At 45.4% G+C, this 26,069-nt stretch overlaps 4 protein-coding genes across 14 annotated transcripts in view; 2 read left to right on the top strand and 2 right to left on the bottom strand.

Moving 5' to 3' along the window:
* The window catches only part of RBMS2 (RNA binding motif single stranded interacting protein 2), a 90,438-nt gene extending 80,918 nt beyond the window's left edge, over positions 1-9,520 (bottom strand). For both annotated transcript variants that reach the window (XM_082351006.1, XM_082351010.1), the window contains exon 1: positions 9,278-9,520. The gene's annotated coding sequence lies outside the window, so the exon portion shown is untranslated. The remainder of the gene's footprint in view (positions 1-9,277) is intronic.
* A 367-nt stretch (positions 9,521-9,887) lies between these two features.
* Positions 9,888-23,130, top strand: GLS2 (glutaminase 2). Of its 10 annotated transcripts, none has more exons than XM_082350949.1 (18): positions 9,889-10,170; positions 14,664-14,763; positions 15,204-15,325; positions 15,882-16,071; positions 16,604-16,683; positions 16,768-16,931; positions 17,147-17,205; positions 18,503-18,535; positions 18,817-18,875; positions 19,426-19,492; positions 19,642-19,692; positions 19,803-20,090; positions 20,787-20,918; positions 21,032-21,124; positions 21,294-21,355; positions 21,878-21,954; positions 22,241-22,304; positions 22,454-23,130. In XM_082350949.1, the coding sequence occupies exons 1-18, from the start codon at positions 9,989-9,991 to the stop codon at positions 22,608-22,610; spliced, it is 1,980 nt and encodes a 659-aa protein (XP_082207075.1). In that variant the 5' UTR covers positions 9,889-9,988; the 3' UTR covers positions 22,611-23,130. The 10 variants fall into 10 exon arrangements, with proteins under 10 accessions (XP_082207083.1, XP_082207077.1, XP_082207084.1 ...); XM_082350952.1 differs by having other exon boundaries at positions 9,890-10,170; positions 15,942-16,071; XM_082350954.1 differs by having other exon boundaries at positions 9,891-10,170; positions 19,914-20,090.
* Positions 23,094-25,479, bottom strand: SPRYD4 (SPRY domain containing 4). The gene is made up of 2 exons (XM_082351107.1): positions 25,095-25,479; positions 23,094-24,737 (listed from the first exon to the last, which is right to left on the bottom strand). Exons 1-2 carry the CDS (start codon positions 25,339-25,341, stop codon positions 24,199-24,201), a joined length of 786 nt encoding a protein of 261 aa, XP_082207233.1. The 5' UTR covers positions 25,342-25,479; the 3' UTR covers positions 23,094-24,198.
* The window catches only part of MIP (major intrinsic protein of lens fiber), a 14,475-nt gene continuing 13,149 nt past the window's right edge, over positions 24,744-26,069 (top strand). Inside the window, exon 1 of the mRNA XM_082351106.1 lies at positions 24,744-24,868. The gene's annotated coding sequence lies outside the window, so the exon portion shown is untranslated. The remainder of the gene's footprint in view (positions 24,869-26,069) is intronic.

Genomic DNA, 26,069 nt, shown 5'->3' with positions numbered 1-26,069 from the left:
GGCTCCAGACGCGCAGGCTCAGCAACTGTGGCTCACGGGCCCAGTCGCTCCGCAGCATGTGGGATCCTCCCAGACCAGGGCTCGAACCCGTGTTCCCTGCATTGGCAGGCAGACTCTCAACCACTGCGCCACCAGGGAAGCCCTGAATAATGGATTTTGATATTCATAGAATAGAAAATACAGATGAAGAAATCTGACTACGTAAAGATAAAAAATTCCTACATGGCAAAACTGTAAAAGGAAAACCAAAAGTCAAATGATAAACTGGGAGGAGGAGGAATGTATGCAACTCATTTCAAAAAAGGTTAATATCCAACAGAAACATGGGAAAATACATGAATAATTCATAAAAACGGAAACACAAATGGTTCTTAAACACATAAAAAGATGCTCAACCTCATTGGTAATTTTTAAAAAGTAAAATAAAAACAACACTGAAAAATAAAAAAAAACACTGATACCATTTTATACCTATTGGAAAAACAAACATTAAAAAATAAAGTGATAATGAACTGAGGTAAGGGTGGAAAAGCAAGTACTCTTCTGATTGCTGGTGAGACTGGAAAATGGTATGAACAATATGGAAGGCAATATGGCAACATCTATCAAAATTACAAATGTATATACCTTTTTTTTTAAATTTATTTATTTATTTATTTATTTATTTATTTATTTATTTATGGCTGCGTTGGGTCTTCGTTGTTGCATGCGGGCTCTATGACTCAGCAATTCTACTTCTAGGATTTAACTTAGTTATATTTGCAAACTTGCAAAATAAAAGGATATATAATCTTATTCACTGCAGCACTGTATTAGCTAAGGTAACCATAAAATATATTGTTTTGTTTTGTCCAAATCAGGACACTTTTATAAGAGAAAGGGGACACTATTAATATTTAAGCTGGACATATATACACTACCAAATGTAAAATAGATAGCTAGTGGGAAGCAGCAGCATAACACAGGGAGATCAGCTCCGTGCTTTGTGACCACCTAGAGGGGTGGGATAGGGAGGGTGGGAGGGAGATGCAAGAGGGAGGAGATATGGGGATATATGTATATGTATAGCTGATTCACTATGTTACAAAGCAGAAACTAACACACCATTGTAAAGCAATTATACTCCAATAAAGAAAAAAAAAAAATTTAAGCTGGGACAATTGGCATAGCTGAGACTGTCCCAAACAAACCAGGAAATGAAGTCATTCTAATAATAACAAAAGATGGAAAACAATACAAATATTCACCAATAGGGGACTTTTAAAATAATGATGATACATCCAGACAATGGAATACTAAATAGCCATAAAAGGAAGCACATTATACACTGATTTGGAAGGTTCTCCAAGACGTATAGTAAAAAAAAAAAAAATTTAAGGAAAAATATAAAACAGTGCTTATATTATGTTACCATTTGTGTAAAACAGGAAAAAATATAATTGCTCAGACATGAATAAAATATATCTGGAAGGATATATAGAAAACCGATAACAACGTTTGCCACTGGAAAGGGGAAGTGGGTAGCTAGGAAACAGAAACAGGAGGGTGACTTCACCATATGCCCATTTGTACCTTTTGAATTTTGAACCAGATGAATAACTAAAATTTTAAAAGAAAATAGTCCTATTAATGAGTTGGCTAATTGATAAGTTTTATGACCTATATTTTTTCCCTGTTTGGGCTTATATGCTGAATAATAAAAATTCTGTTGAAACTATCACAACATTGTTAGTCGGCTATACTCCAATATAAAATTAAAAGTTAAAAAAAAAAATTTTTAGAAAGGAAAAAAAATTCTGTTAAACCTTGCAATCCTATAGAGTTCCTTAAATAGTTTTTAAATCATTTTAACTCTGTTATAAATACAGGAATGAGAATTATGCAAATCAAAACTAAGATAATATTTCATAAAAATTTGAAATCAAGTACCAGTATTGCCAGTAACTATCACAGAAAATTTATATGTACTTATTACTTTTTTCCATTTCTGCATTTAATAATTCTCACAAAATGGCAATTATATTATATTAGTAACCATTTCATATATCATAAATTTATTTGGCACCTCTGTACTTTTTATTGTAATTTTTCACCTAATTGAACTGGACTGGAATAATAAATGCAAATCAGTAAGTAAATACTTAGCTCTGAAAATCTCTTACCTAAGTAGTAGTTACTACATAAATTACCTGATAATCTAAAATGGTTTTACCTAAAAATTTCCCAAAGATCAGAGAGCTGTAACAACAGCTTTTAGCAAATTGACAGGTAAAAGTGGATGATGTAAAACATTTCAAATTACATAACATCTTGAGAAATTATGGCTTATGGAGTGTTCAACTAGATAAGTGTAGTTAAAAATTAATTTTACCTAGTCTTTTAGAGAATGTTTTTGGTCACTATATGGCAATATAAGATTCTGAAAACATCTTTCATATTCTTTAGGTTAAAAAAAAGTTTAAGAAAGGTATGAAAATGCTACCAATCACTTAAGTATTTTTCTTTTTGCTGTTCAAATTCTTTCAAATTAGCTTTGGTCTACGAAGAGCTTTTTAAAATCTTTTTTAGAGACTTTAGCAAAATCAACATTCTCTTAGCATCTTATAATAATATGGACTTGCTATAATCTATTCTTATGGACATCAGAGAAGCCAAATTACAGGAGACATTATTTGGCAAAATAAAGAAAACATGTATTAGGCATCATAACTCTCACCAGTGTGATGATAATATTGTGACTTGTTTTTGACATGCTCATGTTTATATTTTTCAGTCCTATAAAATTTGTGTGTAACTGCTAAACCAAAGAGGAATTAGGAAAGCATACTGGAATAGATCATAGATACATGTGAACTTAGAGGAAATTTCATTTACTCCATGAAGGTCTAACATCAAGTTAAAATATGTGCACCAGCACCATAGTGCTCTAGTCAGAATCTAAACCCTATTCAAGGGGAATTCTCGGCGGTCCGGTGGTTAGGACTCAGCGCTTTCACTGCCGGGGCCCAGGTTCGATCCCTGGCCGGAGAACTAAGATCCCACATGCCGCACAGTGCAGCCAAATTTAAAAAAAATTTTTTAATTAAAAAAAAATCCTATTCCAATACACGTGCTTAACTAATGATGTCTTAGGAGTTTTTAAACATATTAATCTATTTCCTGACCTTGATGAATTATTATTTAAACTTTCAACTCCAATGAATCCCTTAAAGCCTATGAGCCCAAAGCAACACAATGGCAGCATCAGCTTAGTTTCACCATAATAAATAATAACTGAGCATAAAGAAGTGGTAAGTGTAACAACTTTTTCAAAAAACTTGGTGATGGAAGGAATACAGATAAGAGTAAAAATATATCAATTATATCTCAAATTTTAAAAAAAGAAAAAAAAGCAATATTGATGGAAAATCTGAATTGCATAGAGCTACTTAACTGAAATATATTTTAATTTAATCACACACAAAAAGAGGCAAAATATAGTGGCTGTTTCTTAAGATGGCAGAGTCCTGAGCATATTTAAATGCTGAATGATGGAGTCATCAGAAGAAGTTGAAAAATAGAGTAAAGTAAGTAGAGAGATTAACCTGAGAGTGGAGGAAGGATTCCTCTTAAATAGTATCTGAAGAGATAGATGTTGGTTATGAGTGTAATGGTAGGAAATTGAGGGCTTCTTTATGAAGCAATGGGATGGTAAGTTTAAATGAAAGAGGAGCTTTAAAAGAAGGTTTACTATGGAGTTGCCTGTAGGCTGTGGCTGAATATTATCATAGTATTCAAAACTTTTCATAATGCAGTCCCCAGTATATCCTCAGCTTCACTGGTCCACACATTCTCACTCCCAACCAAACTCACTCCAACCAAACTCATCTAGAGTCCCTCAACTGTTCCTCTCATGATGTCTGTTCTTGCAGAGCCCTCTGTCTGGAACACCTTTCTCCTTATGTCCCTGAAAACATCTCTCAACCTTTAAGAGTTGGCTCCACACAAGGGGTTCCCCAGAGGGAGCCCCACTTCAGCATCACTGCCTTAACCATGGCCTATCCCCCTCTCTGTTTTCCCTGGAGGCAGATGTCACAAAGCATTTGTAAGTTGCTTCAGGTGCAAGAACACCGCCCACTCAGGACTTACCCCCATTATCCTTTCCAGACTGGCCACACACTAGGCCAGTCTGAGGAGCTAGCCGGGACCAGGTGGTGGAGCAGCAGCTTGGCGTTCTGACCGCCTAGCATCCTTCTCTAGCATTGTGATGCCACCTCCCCTCCTTGTCCCAAGGTTGTGAGGCTTTGTCTTTCCCTTCGGTGTCACATGAGTAGAACAGGGTCCCCAAAGCCCATGTGATCATTTCCCAGGCATCATTCCCTGGTGCCTGTGGGATCCTGCTTCATGCAGGTAGGGGAAGAGGGTTCCAGGGCTGGCCAGGAACGACATCTCCTGAAGGAAAATGGGAGCTTCTGATTCTAAGGCCCTGGCCTAGGCCTCTATCCTAATATTGCAGGAGGGGCCTCTCTCCCGAGCCCCATCCTAAGGGTTAGCCCTTGGGCCAAATCTGCCATGGGGTCCAGCTATGCTTTTCTGACTAAATAAGCAATAAGAGGCTCTAAGCTGATCCAGTTCCAAGGACCCTTTCTGCCCTGCTTTGGGTCTCCTTGCCTCCAGGTGAAGGAAGAGCTGGTGCCACCCTCTTTCCTATCAGGCTTGTCCAAGTGTTCCAAGGGACTCGTGACTAGAGCCCAGGATGGCTTGGTGGGAGTGTCCCCGCTGCTTCTGCATGAAGCCCGCCTCCATAGGCCTCGTTCTCGCCAGAACCCTGCCCTGCCACCATGCAGTTCCTCACCGGAAATGCCACACCCCGCTCACCCTCTCCTCCCTTCCCTGGAGAGGCAGCTCAGCCAAATAAGTCTAAGCAGGGTCCATCGGTGTGGACCAGAGCCAGCCTGGAGTCATTATGCACCCTCTGGTCTCCAGTTTCACAGTGTGTTAGGGGCAAGACTTGCTCCTTAGAGGAATCAGGCCAGACTCAGTTTTGGAGGAGGGCAAGATTGAGAGGGAGCCAGTTCACCCCAGGATCTGTTCCGGGGTTTCCTACCAGCCCTTCCTGTTTGAGGCTGGTCTTCGGGAAGCAATAGGCCACCAGGCCTGGTCGACCCCAGTTCACGCAGTGCCAGGAATCTGCCCACCTGCCAGGTTCAGTTCTTTAAGGTGCCTCTTCAGGGACACAGTGTGTCTCTCTGATTGGGCTTCTAAATCAAAAGCCTGATGTTCGTGTCCCTCTCATAGGGGGAGCTTTGGACACAGGACCAATTTGGAAAGGGTCAGAGTTTCCACTCTGCACATTGTAGAGGGGACACTCTGTAGGTCCATGGGTCCCTTACTGTAGCGAGGTTGAGTAAATTTGCCTTCAGTTAACCTGGGACCTTCTGTTTAATTCCCTCCTGCCTCCCAAAGAGTTTGACCATTTTATAAATTCACCTCTGTTAACAGTGGCCCACAAACTTCTCTGTGCTAAAAGCATAGGAAGTCTAAAGGCAGTCATTCCCTGGGAAATGGATTCCGTTCTATTTTGCTACCCCTACTCTGTTCATGAGGCCTCATTCAGTAAGGCAACGCCCCCCCGTAAGGCTGTCCTATATCCCATGTCCCACACAGGTCAAGCATCTCCGGAAGGTAAGCCTGTTTTCCCCTTCAGGTCTTCAGTCGGTTACTTGCCACTACTGTCCCTCAGTCGCCTTTTTGGTAAAATGGGGTTTTAGTTTTGTCCTTTTATTTTAATACTGGTAAATACTTGCACTCAAGCAGGGGAGGGAAGGCAGGGGTCTGGCCCCCTGCCCCATTCCTTTACTGCTGTGGGGCTTGCCCCTGGAGCAGACCTTCCTCTTTGCGCCCCGTGAGCTTCTTTGCTTGTAGTATCTCAGATTTTACATGTTCCATGTCGTGCCACGTAACCCTCTTCAAGATACCGTTTGGAGGGTGGGGGAGATCTGACTGGGCTGTGGGGTTCTGACTACCTTGCTTACAGGTTCATGGTTTGATAAACTTGTTGTATTCAAAAACGTGAGGGGCTTCCCTGGTGGCGCAGCGGTTAAGAATCTGCCTGCCAATGCAGGGGCACGGGTTCGAGCCCTGGCCTGGGGAAGATCCCACATGCCGCGGAGCAACTAAGCCCGTGCGCCACAACTACTGAGCTTGCGCTCGAGAGCTCGTGGGCCACACTACTGAGCCCGCGCGCCTAGAGCCCGTGCTCCGCAACAAGAGAAGCCACTGCAGTGAGAAGCCCGCGCATAGCAACAAAGACCCAAGGCAGACAAAAATAAAAATAAATAATAAATAAAAATTAAAAATAAAAAAAGCACTTGAAATGTAGGACGCCATTAAGTGTCTGTTTATATTTTTGGAATATCTGTACTACTTACAATTAACGAATAAAAGTGGGTTTAGGGCTTCCCTGGTGGCGCAGTGGTTAAGAATCCGCCTGCCAATGCAGGGGACACGGGTTCGAGCCCTGGTCCGGGAAGATCCCACATGCCGCAGAGCAACTAAGCCTATGCACCACAACTACTGAGCCTGCGCTCTAGAGCCTGCGAGCCACAACTACTGAAGCCTGTGTGCCTAGAGCCCGTGCTCCACAACAAGAGAAGCCACCGCATGAGAAGCCCGCGCACCACAACGAAGAGTAGACCCCGCTCACCGCAGCTAGAGAAAGCCCGCGTGCAGCAACGAAGACCCAATGCAGCCAAAAATAAATTAATTAATTTAAAAAAAAAAGGGGGGGTTAAAAAACCCATCCATGAATGGGAAAAAGAAAAAGAAAGAGTTGGCTCCAATCCCCCAACCTCCCTTTGATGTCCCTCCCCCTTTATCTTAGCTCCCCTTTACCCCGAGCCTAGTTAGATGTCCCTTCTTTCTACTTCCTTTTCCATATCTCTTCACCTCAGCATTTTTTCATTAGGAATTTTAAACACTGGCTTTCTCATTTCTTCCAATAATCAGAAACTGGTTTTTTGTTTTTAATTTCTGGATTTCCTAGCACTGGGCCTGGCACACTATAGGCCAATGAATAAATACTCATTGAATGAATTGAAGATGATTATGTCAGAGCTCCCAGTACTTATATTTTACCCAGTAAAAGACAAGATTATCTTTTACAAATGGAGAAACTAAGGCAGGAAGGAATGTGCACCAATAGTAACTTTTGCAGAACAAACGCTAATGAAAAAAAAAACTTAGGTGAAATAATCTTTCACTCTGACTAATTAAGATTCTAACTACAGTCTAAAGAGTAGAACAAATGATAGTCTGTAAATCATAACAAATATACATCCTCCAAACATAAGCATCAAGTTTCCAATTTTGTACCACAGAGGATATAGCTTTTCTGATTAAAAAATTCAAAATCCTTCCCCATACACCACAAAACTCTAGCACAACAAGGGACTGGCCTAAAAACCTACTATTAGAGATACCTGAAAGCTTATGAAAAGCTTCGGGTCTAGCTGGCCATGTCACAGCTGGCTAGTACTTTTGCAAAGATTTAACTGGATAGGACCTTCTCAAATCAGAAATAAAAAAAGAACTTGACATTGCCAAACTCTAACCACCTGGGATGACAAACTTGATCTTAAATATCTTATACTTCACACAATGCTGTGGGCCTCCCAAGTCACCGGTTCACCCTCCATCCTCATGCAAAAGTAGCAATGTTATAGTGGAAGAAGAATCAGTCCAAAGGTCAAAGTGCTAGATCTCTATGCAAAGAACCTCCCCTTCTACAGGCAGACTTTCTTCAGTGCCCAACCCGTTCCTACTATCAGAGAGAACTGGGAAGAAAAAGAGTGAGGAACTTGTTACTGATTATAATTAAAGCTAATTCAAAAAAGCAGGGGTAGGAAATAAAAGGAAGCAAACACCTTCTGGGTAATGTTTAGAAATTCCCTAACACGTTATCTTTCTCGTGACAGCTCAAAAAACTTCAGAGATATAACATTCCTATGAAACAAGGATAAGATTAGCCTACTACATTTGGAAAAATTAATGCTGGTTCGCATTTATACTAAGTATTAAGACCCAGAACTTTCTTAAAGAAGTAATGGGCAGCCAGGGTAAGCTGGAGTCCCCGAATTAGAGTCCTACCTATAGGAGAATGGATAGGGCAGATAAGGAATAACTACAGAAGGGAAAAACAAACAAACAAAAATAAAAGGAAGGTCACTCTACCTGGTTTCAAACTAATAAACCCTCTGACCTTAACCAAGCCAAAGGAGAACTGCCTTTCCACAGAACACACCAGAGTATCGTTTTGATATTTCTTTTCCCACAGTTACCCTTGATGCTCATTTTAACCCAAAAACAAAAAGAAAAGCAAGTGACATTTTGTGATACAGCCAGCCTCTAGCCAATTCTCAGTACCGTATTATACTGCTTCGACGTAAATGCTTCCTTTAGGAACAATTGGAATAATTCAGTGGTTAATTTTGGGATGAGCTGCATGATGGAGAGAGCCTTGTAGTCAGAGACTTGGGTCTGATTCCTGACTCTGGTACTTATTAGATGGGTTATCTTATTCAAAAAAGTCTTGGGACTTCCCCGGTCGTCCACTGGTTAAGAATCCATCTTGCAGTGCAGAGGATGCTGGTTGGATCCCTGGTGGCGAAACTAAGATCCCACATGCCGGGGGACAACTGAGCCCCTGCGCCACAACTAGAGAGAAGCCCACGCACTGCAACAAAAGATCCCACATGCTGCAACCAAGACCTGATGCATCCAATAAATAAATAAAAAGTCTTAATTTCTGAGTCTTAGCTTCCTCATCTTCAAAATGGGACTAGTAATAACTATTCTTTAGGTCTCTGGTAAGAGGGAGAGACAGACTATACAAAGTGGTTGACAAACCATAATAGCTATTATTTCCATGAGCTCCTACTAAATACAGATGCTGTGAAGATATAGGTGAATGCTCTCCTAGTTGCAAATGATAAAATTCCCGAATATGCTTAGTTTTCAAAATTATTTTTGTACATCTTTTCTGCCTGCGAGGAATACAGAGGCAAGCAATTAAATTAGCTAAAATTTAGGGGGCACCTAACGGCTTATAAAATGTTTAAGGGCTCAGAGTTAAGGACACCTAAGTCTTAACAGACACCAAATAACTAGCAGAGGTAAAACGAGAACCCAGGCACCCTAGCAGCCCAGGATGACCTTTCCCCCGCCTCATGATCTCACTGAAGTGCCCGGGCGCTGTTTCTGGTCGGGGTAATTTCCTGCCATATGACTCCTCACTCACCAACACCGCGTGCTGGAAACGAGGCATTCGTTGGGCCTCCACGCCGCGCTACGAGGCCGGGTGCTGAAGGCCGGTTTTGGCCTTCGAATATCGGAGGTCACTAAGAGGCCTCTTGAGCAGGGTTCACTCTTATCCGAGTGTAGAGAGGTACCGCTTTCCCCTCTTTCCGAGATTTCCATGGTTCTGACGCCACCGCGTCCTCCGCCTTCACAACTACCCCACCTCAGCTTTCCCGCCCTCAGCGCTTGCACGCACGGCGGGCCGCAGCGGGCCGGAACGCGGAGGAATCCGCCAGATTTTGTGGGCGGCCCACCGCCTTGCTTTCATTGGGTAGCCTCGTCTTGTCTCCGCCCCCAAGTTTTTTACTTTCTCAATGATTGGACCTGGGCATTGTCCATCCCAACTCTCAGGAACCGCCCACTTCTCACCAGCCACTAGGCACCCTGCGCTCTGTGTTCCCTATCGCGTGCACTACACACCGATGCCTTGTCTAGGCGGGGATTGGGTGCACCTGGCAGTGTACCGAGCCTTGTAGGGACCGGCGCCTCCTCCTGCTCCAACCCCACCCACCGGGCCTCTCCTTTCCACCCCGCAGGTCCCGCACTCCGTTGCTTAGCTCGCCCCACCTGGTCCGTGTTTCCTCCGCCCCTCCCTCCAACCACCGCTCAGAAGCCCTGGGAGCTCTGGCGGAGCGGGCGGCGCGCTGGGGGGATGTGCTCCATCAAGGCTCTGCAGAATGCGCTGAGCCGGGCCGGCAGTTACTGCCGGCGGGGAGGCTGGGGTCACCTGAGCCGGAGCCCCCTCCTTGGCGGGGGCGTCCGGCACCACCTCAGTGAGGCCGCGGCGCAGGGCAGGGAGACGCCACACAGCCACCAGCCGCAGCACCAGGATCAGTAAGGCTCGCGGGACAGGGGCAGAGGACAGGCACTCTCACTGTCGTTCCCACTAGCTTCCGAGTCCCCTTCCCCAAGGAGAGCATCGCATCTCCCTTCTCGCTTACTGGCCTGAGATGCCTTTTCCTTTAGATTTGGGGCTTTGGGCCCGCCGCGCTCGGGCGGTAACGTGCCGTCGGCCCGGCAGGGCGTTTGGGCAGGTCGGTCCTCGGGATGGTGCCTGTCCAAGGTGCGTACTTAATTAGGAACGCAGGTGGGTGCGGAGTGTTGCTTGGTGCGCGTGTCTGAGTGCAGGGCCGTGTGCGCACCGCCCATCCTAACCCTCCTTCTCTCCCCTGTCCTCGTGTGTATATTAGGGGATGCGTGGGTATGGAACAGACTGCCTCGAGTCCCAGTGTTCTTGGGTCTGTGTGTGGTCTATCTGTGTTTCGGCGTGTGTGATGCTCGTGTGTTACTGGTGCGCAGATACTTGCGTATGTGTTGGGTGTGTGCGTTATCAGGGCTCTCTAATCTGTAGAATAAGGGTGGTTCTCCGATTGGTTTTTGAAGGAGGAAAATCTTTATAATGGGGGGAAGAATCATAAGACGCAGATCTCCCAAACCAGAGCCAGTCAGAGCCGTTTTATGTGCTGCTCAGGCGGCTCCCTGATTTAAGGGGTTCTCTTCCCTTGGGTTCTAACTCTGCCCGAGAGGCTGCACCTCTCTCCCCCACCACCCTGGAACACTTGGTGGCTGAGCTTCTTCGAGATGCAGAGAAGCTGAGCAGGAAATTTTGTCCTCCCCAGAAGCCAACATAGACACTATCCAAGTAGCCCCTGCTTTTTTATAGCAGGAACAGGAAATGGACCATTTCCCTTGTCATTGATATCTACTGATGACATTCAGAAAGACATGCACACCATAATTAAAGTAGCCAGACAGACTACTCTGTCCTCTACCTCACCACCATTGGAGTCCCTGTCCTGGACAGGTAACATCCAATAAGGTATTATCTATTTATTATTAATGAGAATTGTTATTATGCTGTACTTTTCCATCAGCCTCTTCTCAAGGAGACACAAAATGTTTAAACTTTAAAGAATAAACCCTCTCTCTCCTGGTCTACTCTCCATCCTGACTTTTCCCAAATAATCACCTTGGGAGAAATGGTGGTGGGTTAGAGAAAAGGCTTAACCTCCCTCACCCTCACACCTTCTGTGGGATGGGGAGCAAGAAGCATCCCTGGTTCCTCCACACACACCCTTCCTTACCCTGTGGTGTCAGGTGATGGAAGTGGTTTGCTTTGTTGTTGCTGTTGTTGTTTTAATGGGAGTATAGTTGATTTACAATTGGAAGTGTTTTTAGGAACCTTAATCCTCCTGCCTATTGCTGCCTGTGCTCCCAGGGACTTCTTGGTAAAGGCCTTGGACCAATGCTCCTTTGGGCAGAAGGAGTTGAGGGCATGGAGGGGGATGGGTTCTGGGAGTGTGACACCATGAGGGGAAGTGTTCTTGGTGGATAAGGAGGACAGCAAAGAGAAAATGCCCTGTTATTTAGGTTACTGTTTTGTTTCTTTAATATTTAACTTTATTTCTAATTATTAAAGAAAAACCAGGTAAATAGAGTATCAAGAAGAAAATCAAGATCCCAATATTAGAGGGAACCATATATCCATATTTAATATACATCCATGATTTAAACCCATATATATACTCTATATGTATATATAAAATTGAACAAAAATAGGATCATAGTATTCCTATTCTTTGGTAGCCTATATTTCCCATTTATGAACAGCTGTTAATATGATTTAATGTGGGCATGCATGATGTCATTTTAATGGCTGCCATTTTGCCATTTTAAGATTCCATTGTATGAGGTATCACAGTTTATTTAACCAATCTTCAATTTGGTTACTACATATTCTTATGCACTTGTTCAATTATTTCTTAAATTCCTAGGAAATTTTGCTCCCCAGAGACATCTGTCATTGATATTTTGTATAACCTTCTAGAGATATTTTATGCATATATCAGCAAATATATGTTGATATTATTTCCGCTTTTTACAAATGGTATCATACTATACATATTATTCTGCACCTTACCCCACCCCCAACATTATATTGCAGATCAATCCATATCTTGGTCAAAGGGTATGCAATTTTTTTTTAAATGCTTGTGATACATTCAGCCGTGTGGCATTGTTTCCTGTCTTCCTTCATTTTCCAGGCAAGGAGACCTGGCCTCAAAATATTCCTACGTACTTTCCTTCTTGAGTTATTCCTCAGATAGCTTTTTCCTCCCTTCCTCTGCCACCACATGGATCCTTTCCTCCCTATAGGCACCAGCCTCATTATAACAACTGGATTTCTTCAGAAACAGAAGAACTGCCCCTCTCCTGGTATTCCTCCTGGCCCAAAACACACACATGCCTAGTCTATGCCAAGTTCCTTGAGGGGCTTTTTATTTTTTAATGCATTGTTTCAATAGATAATATATTCATAATCATATATCAATATATCATATCCATGAGGTAAAATGTACATATTTGTATGATTCAAAATTCAAAATATATAAAAAGATATATAAGTGGGAAGTATCCCTCTTGCTTCTTTTGCCCAGCACCTGCTTCATCTCCCTAGAGGGACCTAAATCAGTCTTACCAGCTTCTTATATATCCTTCCAGAAATATTTTGTGCCTGAAAAAGCATACATATATATGTTCCCTTTTAAGCATAAATAGTACCATACTATAAACGCTGTTCTACAGCTTGCTTCTTTTAGTTAATATTATATCTTAAAGATCATTCCATATCAATACTTAAAGCACGCCCTCATTTCTTTTTTCTACATTGCATAATATTCCATCATATGAATATACCCTAATTTACCTAACCAGTTCCCTGTTGATGCTCATTTAGGTTGTTTCCAGTGTTACTATTACTAACAATGCAATGAATGACTGTGAATATGTTACCTTGTAGGTATGTGAATACACTTATATGGTAAATACCTGGAAGTCAAATTGTTGGGTCTAAGGGTTTTGAAGGGTCTAATCTCAAAAAGTTGTCATATTTGGAATGAGCTGATAAAATAATTCCTCTAAATCTGTTAACATATTAATAGAAGAAATCTTGAAGATCAAAAATCTTTAGTACCTGTATTTTTAGGTGCTATAAGCCAATGAGAGAGATACTTTAGGGAACAGGGATATGCCTAGAAATGTAACTTGGTGATTCTTTATTGAAGAGCCACAGTGTGCTAGGGACTTTGCTCAATTCTAGGAAGACAAAGATGTATAAAACACGAAGACATAACAGTGAAGCAAGGGAGATTGTCTTCTGTCAATAAGATGGTATGTTGTGTCATACCAGCAGCATAAGCAAAATCAAGAAGTTTGGGGAAGGCTTTACAGAGTTAGTAACATTTGATCTGGACCTTGAAGGATGAGCAGGACTGTGCAGGTGAAGGAGGAAAAGGTCTTTCCATGCAGAAGTTTCAGTGTAAACAACAAGGGCCAGGAAGCCTGACAGTGCCTAGGCCATTTGGGGAGCCACCTATTTATTACCTGGCATAACTGGAGTATGGGGGCATGGTGGAGAATAGGAAAGGAATGTTGGCAGGTTTTAAAGAGCCTTGAATGCCATACCAAGAAATAAGAACTTATTTTATAGGCACTGGGGAGCTATCAAAGGTTTTTGAGTAGAGAAATGATATTTGAGTTTTAGAAAGATAACTGGCACATTGTGGAAGATGGGTTGCAAGTCAAGAGAGTGTAGTAGCAGATAGGTAACAGACAACAAGGAGCTACTGAGCATCTACTTTGTGAAAGATGGTTTTTCATGGAATGGCATTTAAAGTAAACCTCACATCACCCATGTGAAGCAGATGTTAAACCCTCATTTTAGGGATGAGGAAACAGGTTCAGCTTTATTAAATAACCTGACTTACTATCCATATTAAGATCACAGCTATTAAAGGCAAACTCTGGTTCTTTCTACAACACCATGCTTGCACAGGGGAAGAGAAGAAAAGAGGGTGGATTTGAGAGACATTATGGAAGTAGATTCATCCAATGTTGGTTATGAACGTAAGGTATGGGAATTATCCAAATGATTCCACATTTCCGGCTTGGTCCCCGCCCTGGGTAAGTGGTAACGCTATTAATCCAAATGGGAATCACAAGAGGAGGAGCAGAGGGAGGGAGGCAAGATGATCTCAGGCTTGGACATGTTGAGTCTGCAGTGCCTATGGGACATCTAGAAATGGAAGTATTTAGAAGGCAACTAGAAGTAAATGTCTGAAGTTTAGGAACAAAAGAAAGTTAGAGAATAGGATTTAAGACTTCTCAGGACAGATGTGAAGGTTGGAATTATAGGGATAGATCAGATGGTTCAGGGAGAAGGTGTAGACTGAGGACACCTACCTGCTGATAAGCCCTTGTTCTAGGAGGAGAAGCAGGGAGGAGTTCTCAGGTTCCTGTCCTCCTCCCCTGTCTCTGCCCCCAAACAGTGATTTGTCAGAGAGTGGCATGCTGTCCCGTCTGGGTGATCTGCTCTTCTACACTATTGCTGAGGGACAGGAACGAATCCCTATCCACAAGTTCACTACTGTAAGTTCCTCTCTACCTGCTCAGAACACTGATCCCTTAGGATCTCTGGAAACTGGGGAAAGGAAGGTAGGACAAGTACAGGGCAGCTAATGGGTTGCTTCATGAGGATGAAGAATAGCTGATGATAGCAGATGCCTAGGCTGATGAGGCAATCCCATCACTGCCCCAGGTGGGATGATTCAACCCTCTGACTCAGCCTATCTTTTTGGTTCGGGACTTTGACCCAAGGGGTTCAGAAACCAGCTGCCTTGATGAAAAAGGGCAGGAAACCCCTATTAGCCTTCAAAACTGTTATATTCCATCCTTTCTTGGTCTGCAAACCCATATCTTCCACCTGTTGTAGTAGTTGGGGTTCAGTTAATTTTTATCCATTGGGAAAAATGATTAGGATTGGATTATTGTCCTTGTAGCTGACCTTACCAGGCTTCTTTCCCCTGAAGGCACTGAAGGCCACTGGACTGCAGACGTCAGATCCCCGGCTCCGGGACTGCATGAGCCAGATGCGCCACATGGTTCGAGAGACGAGCAGTGGTGGCCTCTTGGACCGAGATCTCTTCCGAAAGTGAGGGGCCCAGAAACAAGGGCACTGCTCTCAAAGCAGTTCTTTGGACACAGACTTTAACAGCAAGAAGGGATCCTGGGGATTGGATAATTCAACCCCTCAACTTTATTACTTATTACACAAGTAACACATATATATGCCTATACTTATTATAAAAGTTCAAGCAACAGAGAAATACATGTTCTCCTTTCCCTCTCTCCCCTATCCCTGTCCCTCTTCCCAGAAGTAAACGTTGTTAACAGATTAGTAGATATCTTTTAGATAATGTCCTAAGCATTTACATATATATATAGGAATATATGTAAACATACTTGTATAATTTAAGATTTAAAATATAAAGATGACCTACCATACATATTATTCAGGTATTTATTTTTTCTCCTATCCCAAGACACTGTGTCTTGGAATCTTTCCATATCATTACAACCCCTCATTTTAGAGGCATAGAAACTTAAGACCCAGAAAGATCAAGTGATGTGCCAAAGGTTACACAGCTGTTGGTCCCAAACCCGATGACCACTCACACTTTCTTTGTTCCCAACTTCCATGGCTCCAGAGTGAGTCACAGCTGCATCTCTCCAGCCCCCTACCTAACCCAATCGTGTCTGGGATGCAGGTGTGTGAGCAGGAACATTGTGCTCCTGACCCAGGCATTCCGAAAGAAGTTCGTCATTCCTGATTTTGAGGAGTTCACGAGCCATGTGGACCGCATCTTTGAGGATGCCAAGGAGCTCACTGGAGGCAAAGTGAGGGCCAGGGGGCTGAGGGATGGGCAAGGGCTCTGGACCAGATATACCTTGCTTCTCAGAGATTTCCTGGGGCTGGGAATCCAGTGGATGAGTGATGAGAAGCAGAACCTCTAAAAATAGGGACAAGGGCTTTATGTATTTTACCTGTGATTTCTAGAGCAGGTGAGGGAATCTGAAGTTTTTATGGAGACAGCTGACATAAGGATTCAATAGAACTTTGAAAGAGACCTACAGGGTAATTAAGCCTAAGAACAGAAAAGGGAAGCTGACCCCAAAATTCTCTTTGTACCTTCCATGGGCTTTACTGCCGTCTCTATACGAGTGGGGCTGCAGAAATATAAGGCCTTCTAGGACTTAAGGCTTGGGTGTCTCTAGGAACAACAGGCAGGAGGGAACCCTGTTGTCTTGCAGAAGACAGAATTTTAGCTTTTATCTAAAAGATTCTCCTGACCTGAACCTCAGCTCTGTTCCCCCTCTCCACATCCATGTCTTCATCCTGTCTCTGTTTTCTCTACCCACTCATACCCAGGTGGCAGCCTACATCCCTCAGCTGGCCAAATCAAATCCAGAACTGTGGGGCGTCTCCCTGTGCACTGTGGATGGTCAGCGGTGAGATGCTGGGTGAGGAAGGGGAGGCAGGGCACACGGGCAGAGCATAGTCCGACCCCTTTCATGGTACCTGCTTGCCTCCAGGCACTCCGTGGGCCACACAAAGATCCCCTTCTGCCTGCAGTCCTGTGTGAAGCCCCTCACCTATGCCATCTCCATAAGCACCCTAGGCACTGACTACGTGCACAAGTTCGTGGGCAAGGAGCCCAGTGGCCTGCGCTACAACAAGCTCTCCCTCAATGAGGAAGGTGAGCACTCCCTGGGCTCAGACCAGACTCATAGATGCCCCCTTCTTACCCTACCTTCCTCCCAAGGGTGTGTGTTTCTCTGCCCTTCCTGATCAGCTCTGTCACTCCATCCTCCCCAGCAAAGAGATCTTTCCCATTTATCCTACAGAGTGGGCAGGCGGTAAAGGTTTTGCTCAGTGGCTGCTTAAGACTCTGGGTGGTTTGTATTTCCCCAGGAATCCCCCATAACCCCATGGTCAATGCTGGTGCCATTGTTGTGAGCTCCCTGATCAAGGTCAGTGCCACCCTAGCCTTCTGGAAGGTACTGTTCTCTAAACCCCCTTGTTCCTATATCCCTCGTATCTGCCTGTCTCTCCAGGGAGATTGGTGGGGACTTGATTCCTTTGAGGGTGCCCAGGGGGCAGTGAAGACACAGCAAGGACTCACAAATTACGCTGAGGATGCTAGTAAAAGGAGCTGTGTCCCGGCTCCTACCCATGAGTCTGGAGCCCAGAGCTTCCTGGCTCTGAGGGAAGTGAGCAGGTCCTGACCCCAGCCTAGGACCAAGGACCAAATGCCACACACAGGGGGAGGACAGCTCTGTTAGGTACTGATTGGCCACTTCTGGGTGAGGGACACATGGAAAGAAGGGTGAATGGCCAGAACAGGGCAGCCATTCACGTCACCTGGAGCTGTGAGTTGGCCTTGAGCAAGGGTGTCCGGCCAGCCTGTCAGCTGTAGGTCTCCCAGGGCTTGAGCAAGAACCTGAGAGCAGTGTGGGCAGCAACAATCCAGAGCCAATCACAGCCCTTCCTGGGGAAGGTGGTGTTAGGAACCCTCCCCCCCAGGGACTCACTCAAGTGTCAGAGTCCCTGTGGTGTTGACACTATAGCTGACGAATACAGGAAGCAATTGGGGGGGGGGGGGGCGGGATGGACCAGGCTCAGGCTCTCCCCTTGCTCCGGGATAGCTCTATCTACAGCCCTGTATCTGGGACCTGCCTCATCCCATTCCCATCTAAACAGGCCCTACTGACTTGACTCTCAGCTAAAATCTTTAGCTTTATTTCAGTTATCAATATAATTGATATAATTGAATATTATAATGTATGCAACACACACCGTCCTCCCATTCCCATCACTCACTCCAGTCTTGGAAATGGCCATGGGAGTCAGGGGTAGGATAGAGTAAGCCTCCAGCTTGGGGTGTAAGGAATGAGGATGGGGACCAGGAATAGGGGTGGGGCTTGGGAACAGGATTGGAATCAGGAAAATGAAAGTGGGAGTCAGGGATGAGGGTTGGCATTGAGAATGGAAATGTGAGTGAGACTCAGGGATGGGTGAGACTCATAGCTGGGGTGAGCTTATCTGTACTCATTACCTGATAATAAAATCTAAATGATTTGGTTTTTAAGATCACTAGGTATGCATGGATATAAAAAAGTCTCAGTTGTTAAAAAAAAAAAATTGTAAAATGCAACACACACCCAGTAGCAAAACCAATCTAACACTTTATCTCCACTACATCCTTCTGACCCTCCCTGTCATCCTCCTAGGCTTAGAATACTGATATCTCTTTGTGTCTCCTTGCAGATGGACTGTAACAAAGCAGAGAAGTTTGATTTTGTAAGTTCCCTCACTGCTCAGCCCCTGGCTGCTTTTCTCCATGGCATGTTGTCCATTCCAGCTGCCCCAGTGCCTGGCTCTAATCCCACTTTGATGGTGCACCAGCCCATACTAGAAGCCTTATTTCCAGAGGTGTAGGAATCTGCTGGCGTGAGGGAAGAAAGCCTCCTGAAGTCCCTGCTGGGATAAGGACTGAGGAGTGCAGAAGGGTTAGTCGGCCTGTGTGTTTAGTAGGGGTCCTTACGCATGGGGTGCCTCCCATGCCCCTTTTTCTCTTCCAGGTCTTGCAGTATCTGAATAAAATGGCTGGGAATGAATACATGGGTTTCAGCAATGCCACGTAAGGCCCTGTTCACAGGATTGGCTGAATGTGTGTGGGGGGGTGTGTTTGAGTGTATGTGTGTGTGTGTGTGTGTACGTATGTGGGGGGCGGGGAATGGAGGAGGAGGATAGAGAGAATCTTAGGAAGAAGAAATCCCAGGGGAACCTTGGCCTTTCCGCTTCCTCTGAGCGCCTTCATCGACATTTGTTTGCTTTGTAAAAGGACTTGTTCCATTTCTATTTGGTACTTAATGAGAAAGACAGTGTGAGAGTTTGCACCTGGGCCCTTTCTTGCCAAGCCTCTCAAAGCCAAAAACCTCATTTTCCTAGACTAGATGACTAGAGCATTTTGGGTTTGGTTTTGTTTTTCACACTTTATGATAAAGCTGGACCCAGTGCTTTCTCAGGTTCAGAAGTTTTCTCCAGTATTACTGTGAGAATTAATAAAGGGGCTGATTTAGTTTGACATGTGTGATCTAGTTCTGTCTCTCTCAGGGAAGGTATTTTTTCCCCCTTCTCCTCACACCCATCCCTCAAATGTCAAGTACTAAATTGGGTGTTTGCTTCAGATTCCAGTCAGAGAAGGAAACAGGGGATCGGAATTATGCCATCGGCTATTATCTAAAGGAAAAGAAGGTAACTGGGAGAGGCCGGTAGAAAGTCCCTGGGAATTCTGCAGCTGGTGGAAGGGCAATGGGGGCTGGGGACTTCGGCTGAGGTCCTGGCAGTGTGACAGGGACCGCTGATGGCCTGAGAGAAACGCTCTCCCCTCTTCTTCCTTGCAGTGCTTTCCTAAAGGGGTGGACATGATGGCTGCCCTGGATCTCTACTTCCAGGTAAGCAGATGCCGCCATTCAGCCCAGCGCCAAGGGAACGGGACACACTGCCTTCCTTGCTCTGACCCACAAGAGGGATGCTCTCCTCCAGTGGTTCTGGCATCCTTCAGAAACACCAGGGGAACTTACTGAAGGATCAGGATGTCAAGAACATTGCTCTACACCTCAGAGCACAGCATTCAGGTCCACACCGGACCCTCACCTCTGCCTCGTCTCCGCAGCTGTGCTCCGTGGAGGTGACCTGTGAATCAGGCAGTGTCATGGCAGCCACCCTGGCCAATGGCGGGATCTGCCCCATCACAGGCGAGAGCGTGCTGAGCGCTGAAGCAGTGCGCAACACCCTCAGCCTCATGCACTCCTGCGGCATGTATGACTTCTCGGGCCAGTTTGCTTTCCATGTGAGTGCTTCTGGCCCTGCCATCCATTTGCCATGAGCCCAGAGCCAAGAAAAGGGGACACCGAGTCTCTGAAGGTGGAGAGGTGGACACTTGTTCCTGCCTCTCACTCACTAACTTCCCACCGGGCAATTAGGCCAAGAATCCTTAGGGGAGTTTGTCAGACACAGTAAGCCCCTCAAACACATAAACACATGACAGTGCAACTTCAGAACCACTCCTCTGCCGCCCCTCACAGGCTGGTGATTCTCTTCCAGGTCTCATACAGGATGTCACTTCCAAAGAGAGGCTTTTCTGACTACCCTCTCTCCACTGGGCTCTCCCTCCCACATCATTCTCTATCACAGCACCCTCCTTTTTTTCTAACGTGTTCTCATAAGTTGTGATTATTTTTGTCTATTTGTTTGTTTACCTATTTAATTGTCTATCTCCTACCACCAGAATGTAAGTTAACTGAGAGACCTTGTCCTAGTCCTAGCACATCATCAGGCACAGAGTAGATACTCAGTAAATATTTCCTTACTGAAGCCATAAATTTAAGAGGGGGCAGGGGAGGACAGGAGTAAGAAAAGCTAATTAACAAGCCGAAAGGTTGAGATGGGTGTGGCCTTGCCCATGAAGTCATTTGGGATAGACGAACTTGTTAACACAGACTTGGGGCACCTCTTGCTCATCTGCAGTTCCAACTTTGTCCCCAAGGTGGGCCTGCCAGCCAAGTCAGCTGTGTCAGGAGCCATCCTCCTGGTGGTGCCCAATATCATGGGAATGATGTGTCTATCACCTCCCCTGGACAAGCTGGGCAACAGCTATAGGGGTGTCAGCTTCTGCCAAGTAAGTTACTTTGCATATAGTACTTAATATTTTTGAATGAGAAAATAAAGCAATTTTGAGCTCCTACTAAGTGCAGGGAGGAAGTAAACAATCTTTTTGCCTTACAATTCTAGAAGTTGGTATCTCTCTTCAATTTCCACAACTATGACAATCTGAGGCACTGCGCTCGGAAATTAGACCCACGGCGTGAAGGGGGAGAAGTTCGGGTAAGGAAAACCCCAGGTGCCTTGTAAGACTATTTCAGAAGAGAACATTCCGTAACACTTCAGTAAAACCCTTGGCTAAGCATCCATGGGGGAGGGTGACAGGGTAGAGCTGGGCATGGGTGGGTTCAAAGTCACAGTTAATTTCAGGTGGGTATGATTTGTTTTCCAGAACAAGACTGTGGTGAACCTGTTATTTGCTGCCTATAGTGGAGATGTCTCAGCTCTTCGAAGGTACTTCTACTCTGACCAAATAAACACAATAAAATACTCCTGGTCAGAGATCTCATTAGCCGTTAACACAGCAATATAGTTAAGTGCTTCAACCTTAGAGTCAGACTGAATGGTCAGAGACTACATTTAAATGAGTTTTTTTTAAAAAGTACAGTGACTGCCATGTGATAAGAACTTAATTAATGGTAGCCACTGTTATGATTAACCTGGGTGTTAAAAGCAGAGTCCTAGGAGGCTGGTAAGGACCCTGCCTCAAATGGATTACCAACATCAACAAATATGTACTGGGCACCTACTACAGGTAGGCAGTGATGTTTCTGGGACCATCACACTCCCATCACTCTGACGTGGGACTAACAGTCTCATCTGGATAGAGAACACAGACTGGACACGGTCTACGGATCTTGGCATAAGCTCTGTTTTGCTTTTTCTGGAACTCATCCAGTCTGACCCCACTTCAGAAAGGATACCAGTGATTCTAGGCTGATCTGGGTAACTGCAGCTACTTTCCACTCCTCTTAGGTTTGCCTTGTCAGCCATGGACATGGAACAGAAAGACTACGACTCCCGCACAGCCCTGCATGTTGCTGCAGCTGAAGGTATCTGAAGGTTAAGAGAGGAAGCAGATCCTAAGACCTTTCTTTTCTACCAAGAGTACCCCCCATTGTATGTGCCCTCAAGGTTACAAGGGCAGCAACTAGTTTTGTCCAGATGCGCTTCAGTTTGCAGGCTCTTATTGGGTGCTGCAGGGAGCGAAAATGGAAAGAGGCCTTCCCCCCTCCCCTTTTAGTTCAGACGCCAGCTGCCAAGGGTCTGTACTAACGTTAACACCAAAAGGGTCAGGATCTATATACCCTCTCATTTTCCTTCTGCCCATATTCCTAGGACACACTGAAGTTGTTAAATTCCTGATTGAGGCTTGCAAAGTGAATCCTTTTGTCAAGGACAGGTGAGTAGGGTTAAGCTGAAAGAAGTGGGGGGAAGGGAGGTGGGCAGCAGCTTCTCCACCACGGCCCTCCAGCCACCACAGTTATGTATATGACCAGGGCACTCCTGATGTCTTCTTTGCCCGATCATGGTCTTTGTTCCTCCTCTCAGGTGGGGCAACATCCCCCTGGATGATGCTGTGCAGTTCGACCACCTGGAGGTGGTTAAACTGCTCCAAGAGTACCAGGACTCGTACACACCATCTGAGACTCAGGCTGAAGCAGCAGCTGAGGCCCTGTCCAAAGAGAACTTAGAGAGCATGGTGTGAGCATGGGGCATGCATAGTCCCTGCACAAGAAAAAGCACGAGCTGGCCACACACTTAACATATAACCACCAAACATGCTACAGAGGGCCGCACTGCTTCAGTGAGGTGGTGGTGGGGGGGGGGGGGCAGTGCTTTCAGTGAGAGTCAAAATACCCCATTCCCTTGGCAGACAGAGTATAGAGAAGTGCCTTTGTGGACTCCTGCAGTAGAGCTATCCATGAAGATTGTGGGCTTAAGGGACAGCCTAATGGCTTAGCCCACTCCAAATCATCCCAGGTCTTCACGCAGGTCCCCTCTTCCTCTCTCTGAAGAAGCCATTATGAGAGAGAGAGACTCTGGTAAGGGGCTCTAGCCACCACGCACATGTATATATCCACAGAGAAAGAGAGGAGCTATGCACCGGGCTTTAGTAGTCTGGAGAGATCTGCCCCCCTTGGCCAGGAAGTGTTGCTACTGCTAACAGCAATTTTATAGACAGAGAAAGTATTTTGTGCTCAAATAAACTTTAATTACACAAATTATTATTTTTGCTAGACCCAGTCCTTCTCTTTCTCCCCTAGGGCCATCCAGCTGCATCACCATCATAAAGGTAGAGTAAGATGGAACCACAGGGTCATACAGAGCCCAAAGAATACATATTTCACATACATACTCACCCCACTAGGTTATCTTCAATCCCAAATACTGCTTTAGGTTAACTGTATTCTGCTCCAAGTGGGGACAAGTGCTTGGGTCTGAACAGGCCCCAAAATGGATTGTGCAAGACTTCAGGCCTCCCTCCTCCCTCTGGAAGTTACAACTGTAGCAGAAATGAAGATGGAACTTCTCAAGAATAAAGTTTCTAGTACTAATCCCCTCAATATGCCCCACATGTCTCTTCCTCTTTGGTCATGGTTGTAACTGGTCCAAAGATTGCAACAGATTGACCAGGTGTCAGAGGTGTGCAAATTAAGGCAGATGGACTCAGGGTGAGGAGAGCTGCAGCTGTCTGGGGCTGAGAGTCCATAACACTGAGGTATTAGGCAAGGAGGGCTCTGTTCTCATTCTGACAGTCAGTAAAGCACTACCTGAGGGAGCCAGAGCCCAGACTCTGTATGTGCTGTACAGAAAGGGCAAAGTCATTCACTGCACCACTCCTCCAGCCAGAGGTAGAAAGGATTTACTCTGGAGAGATTCGGTAGAGCCCCCAAAACAAACAGGTTACATGTGGGCAAAGGGAAGGAGAAGTAGCACAGTGATGAATAAATTCTGATGAATAAATTCAAACAAAGCTGAAAAGTAAGACCCTAGGACTGAATACAGTCTGAGAAAGTCCTGGGCACAGAGAGGCAGAGAGACTGAAGGAAGCAAGTCAGAGAAAGTACATTCATGGTAGCCTAGGAAATTGGCAATAGTCTGGGGGAGGGGAGAGGGTAGCTGTATGCCTGGCTTTCACAAGGTAGGGGAGAGGAAGATGACAGATATTGCACAGAGGACCCATCACTGAATTGTGGGAGCTAGCAGTTGCTTGGGGCACAGTTAAAAGGTTTCAGACACTTGGATCAGGAGGCTGGCCAAGAGCGTGATTAGGGACTCCAGTGACGGACATACTAGAGGCCTTCAGGCACCTCAAGCCCCGAATGGGTCAGCAGCTCTCCATCCCAAAGGGCAAAAGCAGGCACCACTGGACCCCGGAAATCTGTCTGTAGTGTGTGGACCACAGCAACCCGGCTCACATCCACCAGACTCAGCTTCTGGGCCTCATACTCCAGCAGCAGCCCCACCTTCTCTGGCTGCCCAATGCCCTCAATAGGGGCTTTCTCGTTGGCCAACATGGTGTGCCACTTGCGCTGAGCATAGATGAACACCCAGGAACGATCGTCAACACCGATGCAGCTATCCCGGGAAATATCCACGTCTGTCACTCCTATCCGGAATTGCTGGGAGCGCTTCACTGTCACCTCCCAGTAGTGCCTGCCACTGGTAATCGCTGTGTCTGCCAGCACCACTGCCCACTCCCGGAAGCGCTCCACATTCAGGGCCAATTTTGTGGGCTCCAATCCCACCATGCCGTATTTGACACCTGTGTCACCTTTGAAGAGTGCCAGGCTGCTGTGAGCGGTCTTTTCTTCCAGTTTGAAACTGACGCCTGCGGGCAGAGCAAAGAGAGTGGATAATGACGTGCGCTAGAACTCTAGAACCAGTGACGTACACGTTCCGATCTGAAACAGGCAGTCAAGAGATCACGAGGAAACACGGAAGAGTCGGAACGTCAAGCGGGTAAGAGAGTCGGGGCGCTTTAGTATGGGCAGCCCAAGGAGCCGAAAAACACGGACTGGGGAAGTCCTGGAATTTAAAGAAACCAGAGAGCGTCCCAGGTTTGGAATCTCAAGACCAACGCGGTGGGGGAGGGGGAATGAGTCGAAGGGGCTGGAGTTGTTTCTCCGAGCGGGCTCCAGGAATAACAGACGGAAACTATTTTGGAAGTAAAAGGATATAATCCTACCTCTGCGGGCATCTACGGCGGCAACCCCCAATCGTTTGGCTCCCCAGCGGCACAGGCACAACGAACGACCAAAGGGCAGCGCCATCTTGCGCCACGGATGAACAGGGCACGCCCCCCGCCCCGCCCCGCTCCGCACTGGCTGAGACCCCCTCCATCTGCCCGCCTGCTCCCCTGGCACTTTGTGCGCGAGAGGCAGTAGCGCAGTGTGATGACGTAAGGTAGCCAGCGCTCCGCAGGGCGCCGCCATTTTAGTGAATTCTGTTCTGGTTGCATCCGGAACAGCTTATTCAATATTTCCGCGGAGAGGAATGCTGTTCACGTTTTAACTAAATAGGACGTTTAGAAAGATGGTGTAACAAGATGGTTAAAGGTATAGATTTCAGAATTAAACAATAATTGTATTATTCGAACCCGGCTCCTCTGTGTGTCTTTGGGCAAATCACTTAACTTCTGTGAGCCTTAATGTTCTTATTTGTAAAACAAAAATGTCTAGCCGTCAGACCGTAGTAAAAATTAAACGAGAGAGTTACCTAGGATACATCTTGACAAATAGCAATCACTGGGTAAGTGGCAGTTGTTCTAATAAATATTAAATAAGTGTTGGTTTTGTGTTTTCAGGACTGGCAATGGAAGGTTTAACTCAATATTTGGTTTTCTCAGGTGGGGGAACCCGAGTTTGCTCAAGATTTCAGCTAATGCCTTTTCCCCGAAGGCAGAATCCACTATCACCTATTGGAGAACTCTCAAAATCTCTACTCCATATTTCTCTCCTGAGTTCCAGATCTGTATATCCAACAGCCTGTTGGACATTTCTACCTGAATGTCCCCCAGTCACCTCAAATTTAACATGTCTAAAGCTAATTTCGTTTTCCTACACAGACTGGTGAACTGCAACCCACAACCAGACCTTTGCCCAGGCCAGAAACCTGGAAGTCCTTCACTTCTTTGTTTCCCTCACTTCACATATCTGATTGT

The sequence above is a fragment of the Balaenoptera borealis genome (genome assembly GCF_965194805.1).
Source record: "Balaenoptera borealis genome assembly, chromosome: 13".
NCBI lineage: Eukaryota > Metazoa > Chordata > Mammalia > Artiodactyla > Balaenopteridae > Balaenoptera > Balaenoptera borealis.
This window is presented reverse-complemented; position numbering and strand designations above follow the sequence as displayed.

What these genes read in the sequence shown, in the direction of transcription:
- GLS2 (XM_082350949.1), top strand. Translation starts at nt 9,989, where the DNA reads ATGTGCTCCATCAAGGCTCTGCAGAATGCGCTGAGCCGGGCCGGCAGT. An exon ending in CTATCCACAAGTTCACTACT is followed by an intron (nt 14,764 to 15,203) that starts GTAAGTTCCTCT and finishes TTTCCCCTGAAG; the next exon opens with GCACTGAAGGCCACTGGACT. An exon ending in AAGCAGAGAAGTTTGATTTT is followed by an intron (nt 18,536 to 18,816) that starts GTAAGTTCCCTC and finishes TTTCTCTTCCAG; the next exon opens with GTCTTGCAGTATCTGAATAA.
- SPRYD4 (XM_082351107.1), bottom strand. Translation starts at nt 25,341, where the DNA reads ATGGCGGCGCCCTGCGGAGCGCTGGCTACCTTACGTCATCACACTGCG. An exon ending in CGCCGTAGATGCCCGCAGAG is followed by an intron (nt 24,738 to 25,094) that starts GTAGGATTATAT and finishes CTCTGCCCGCAG; the next exon opens with GCGTCAGTTTCAAACTGGAA.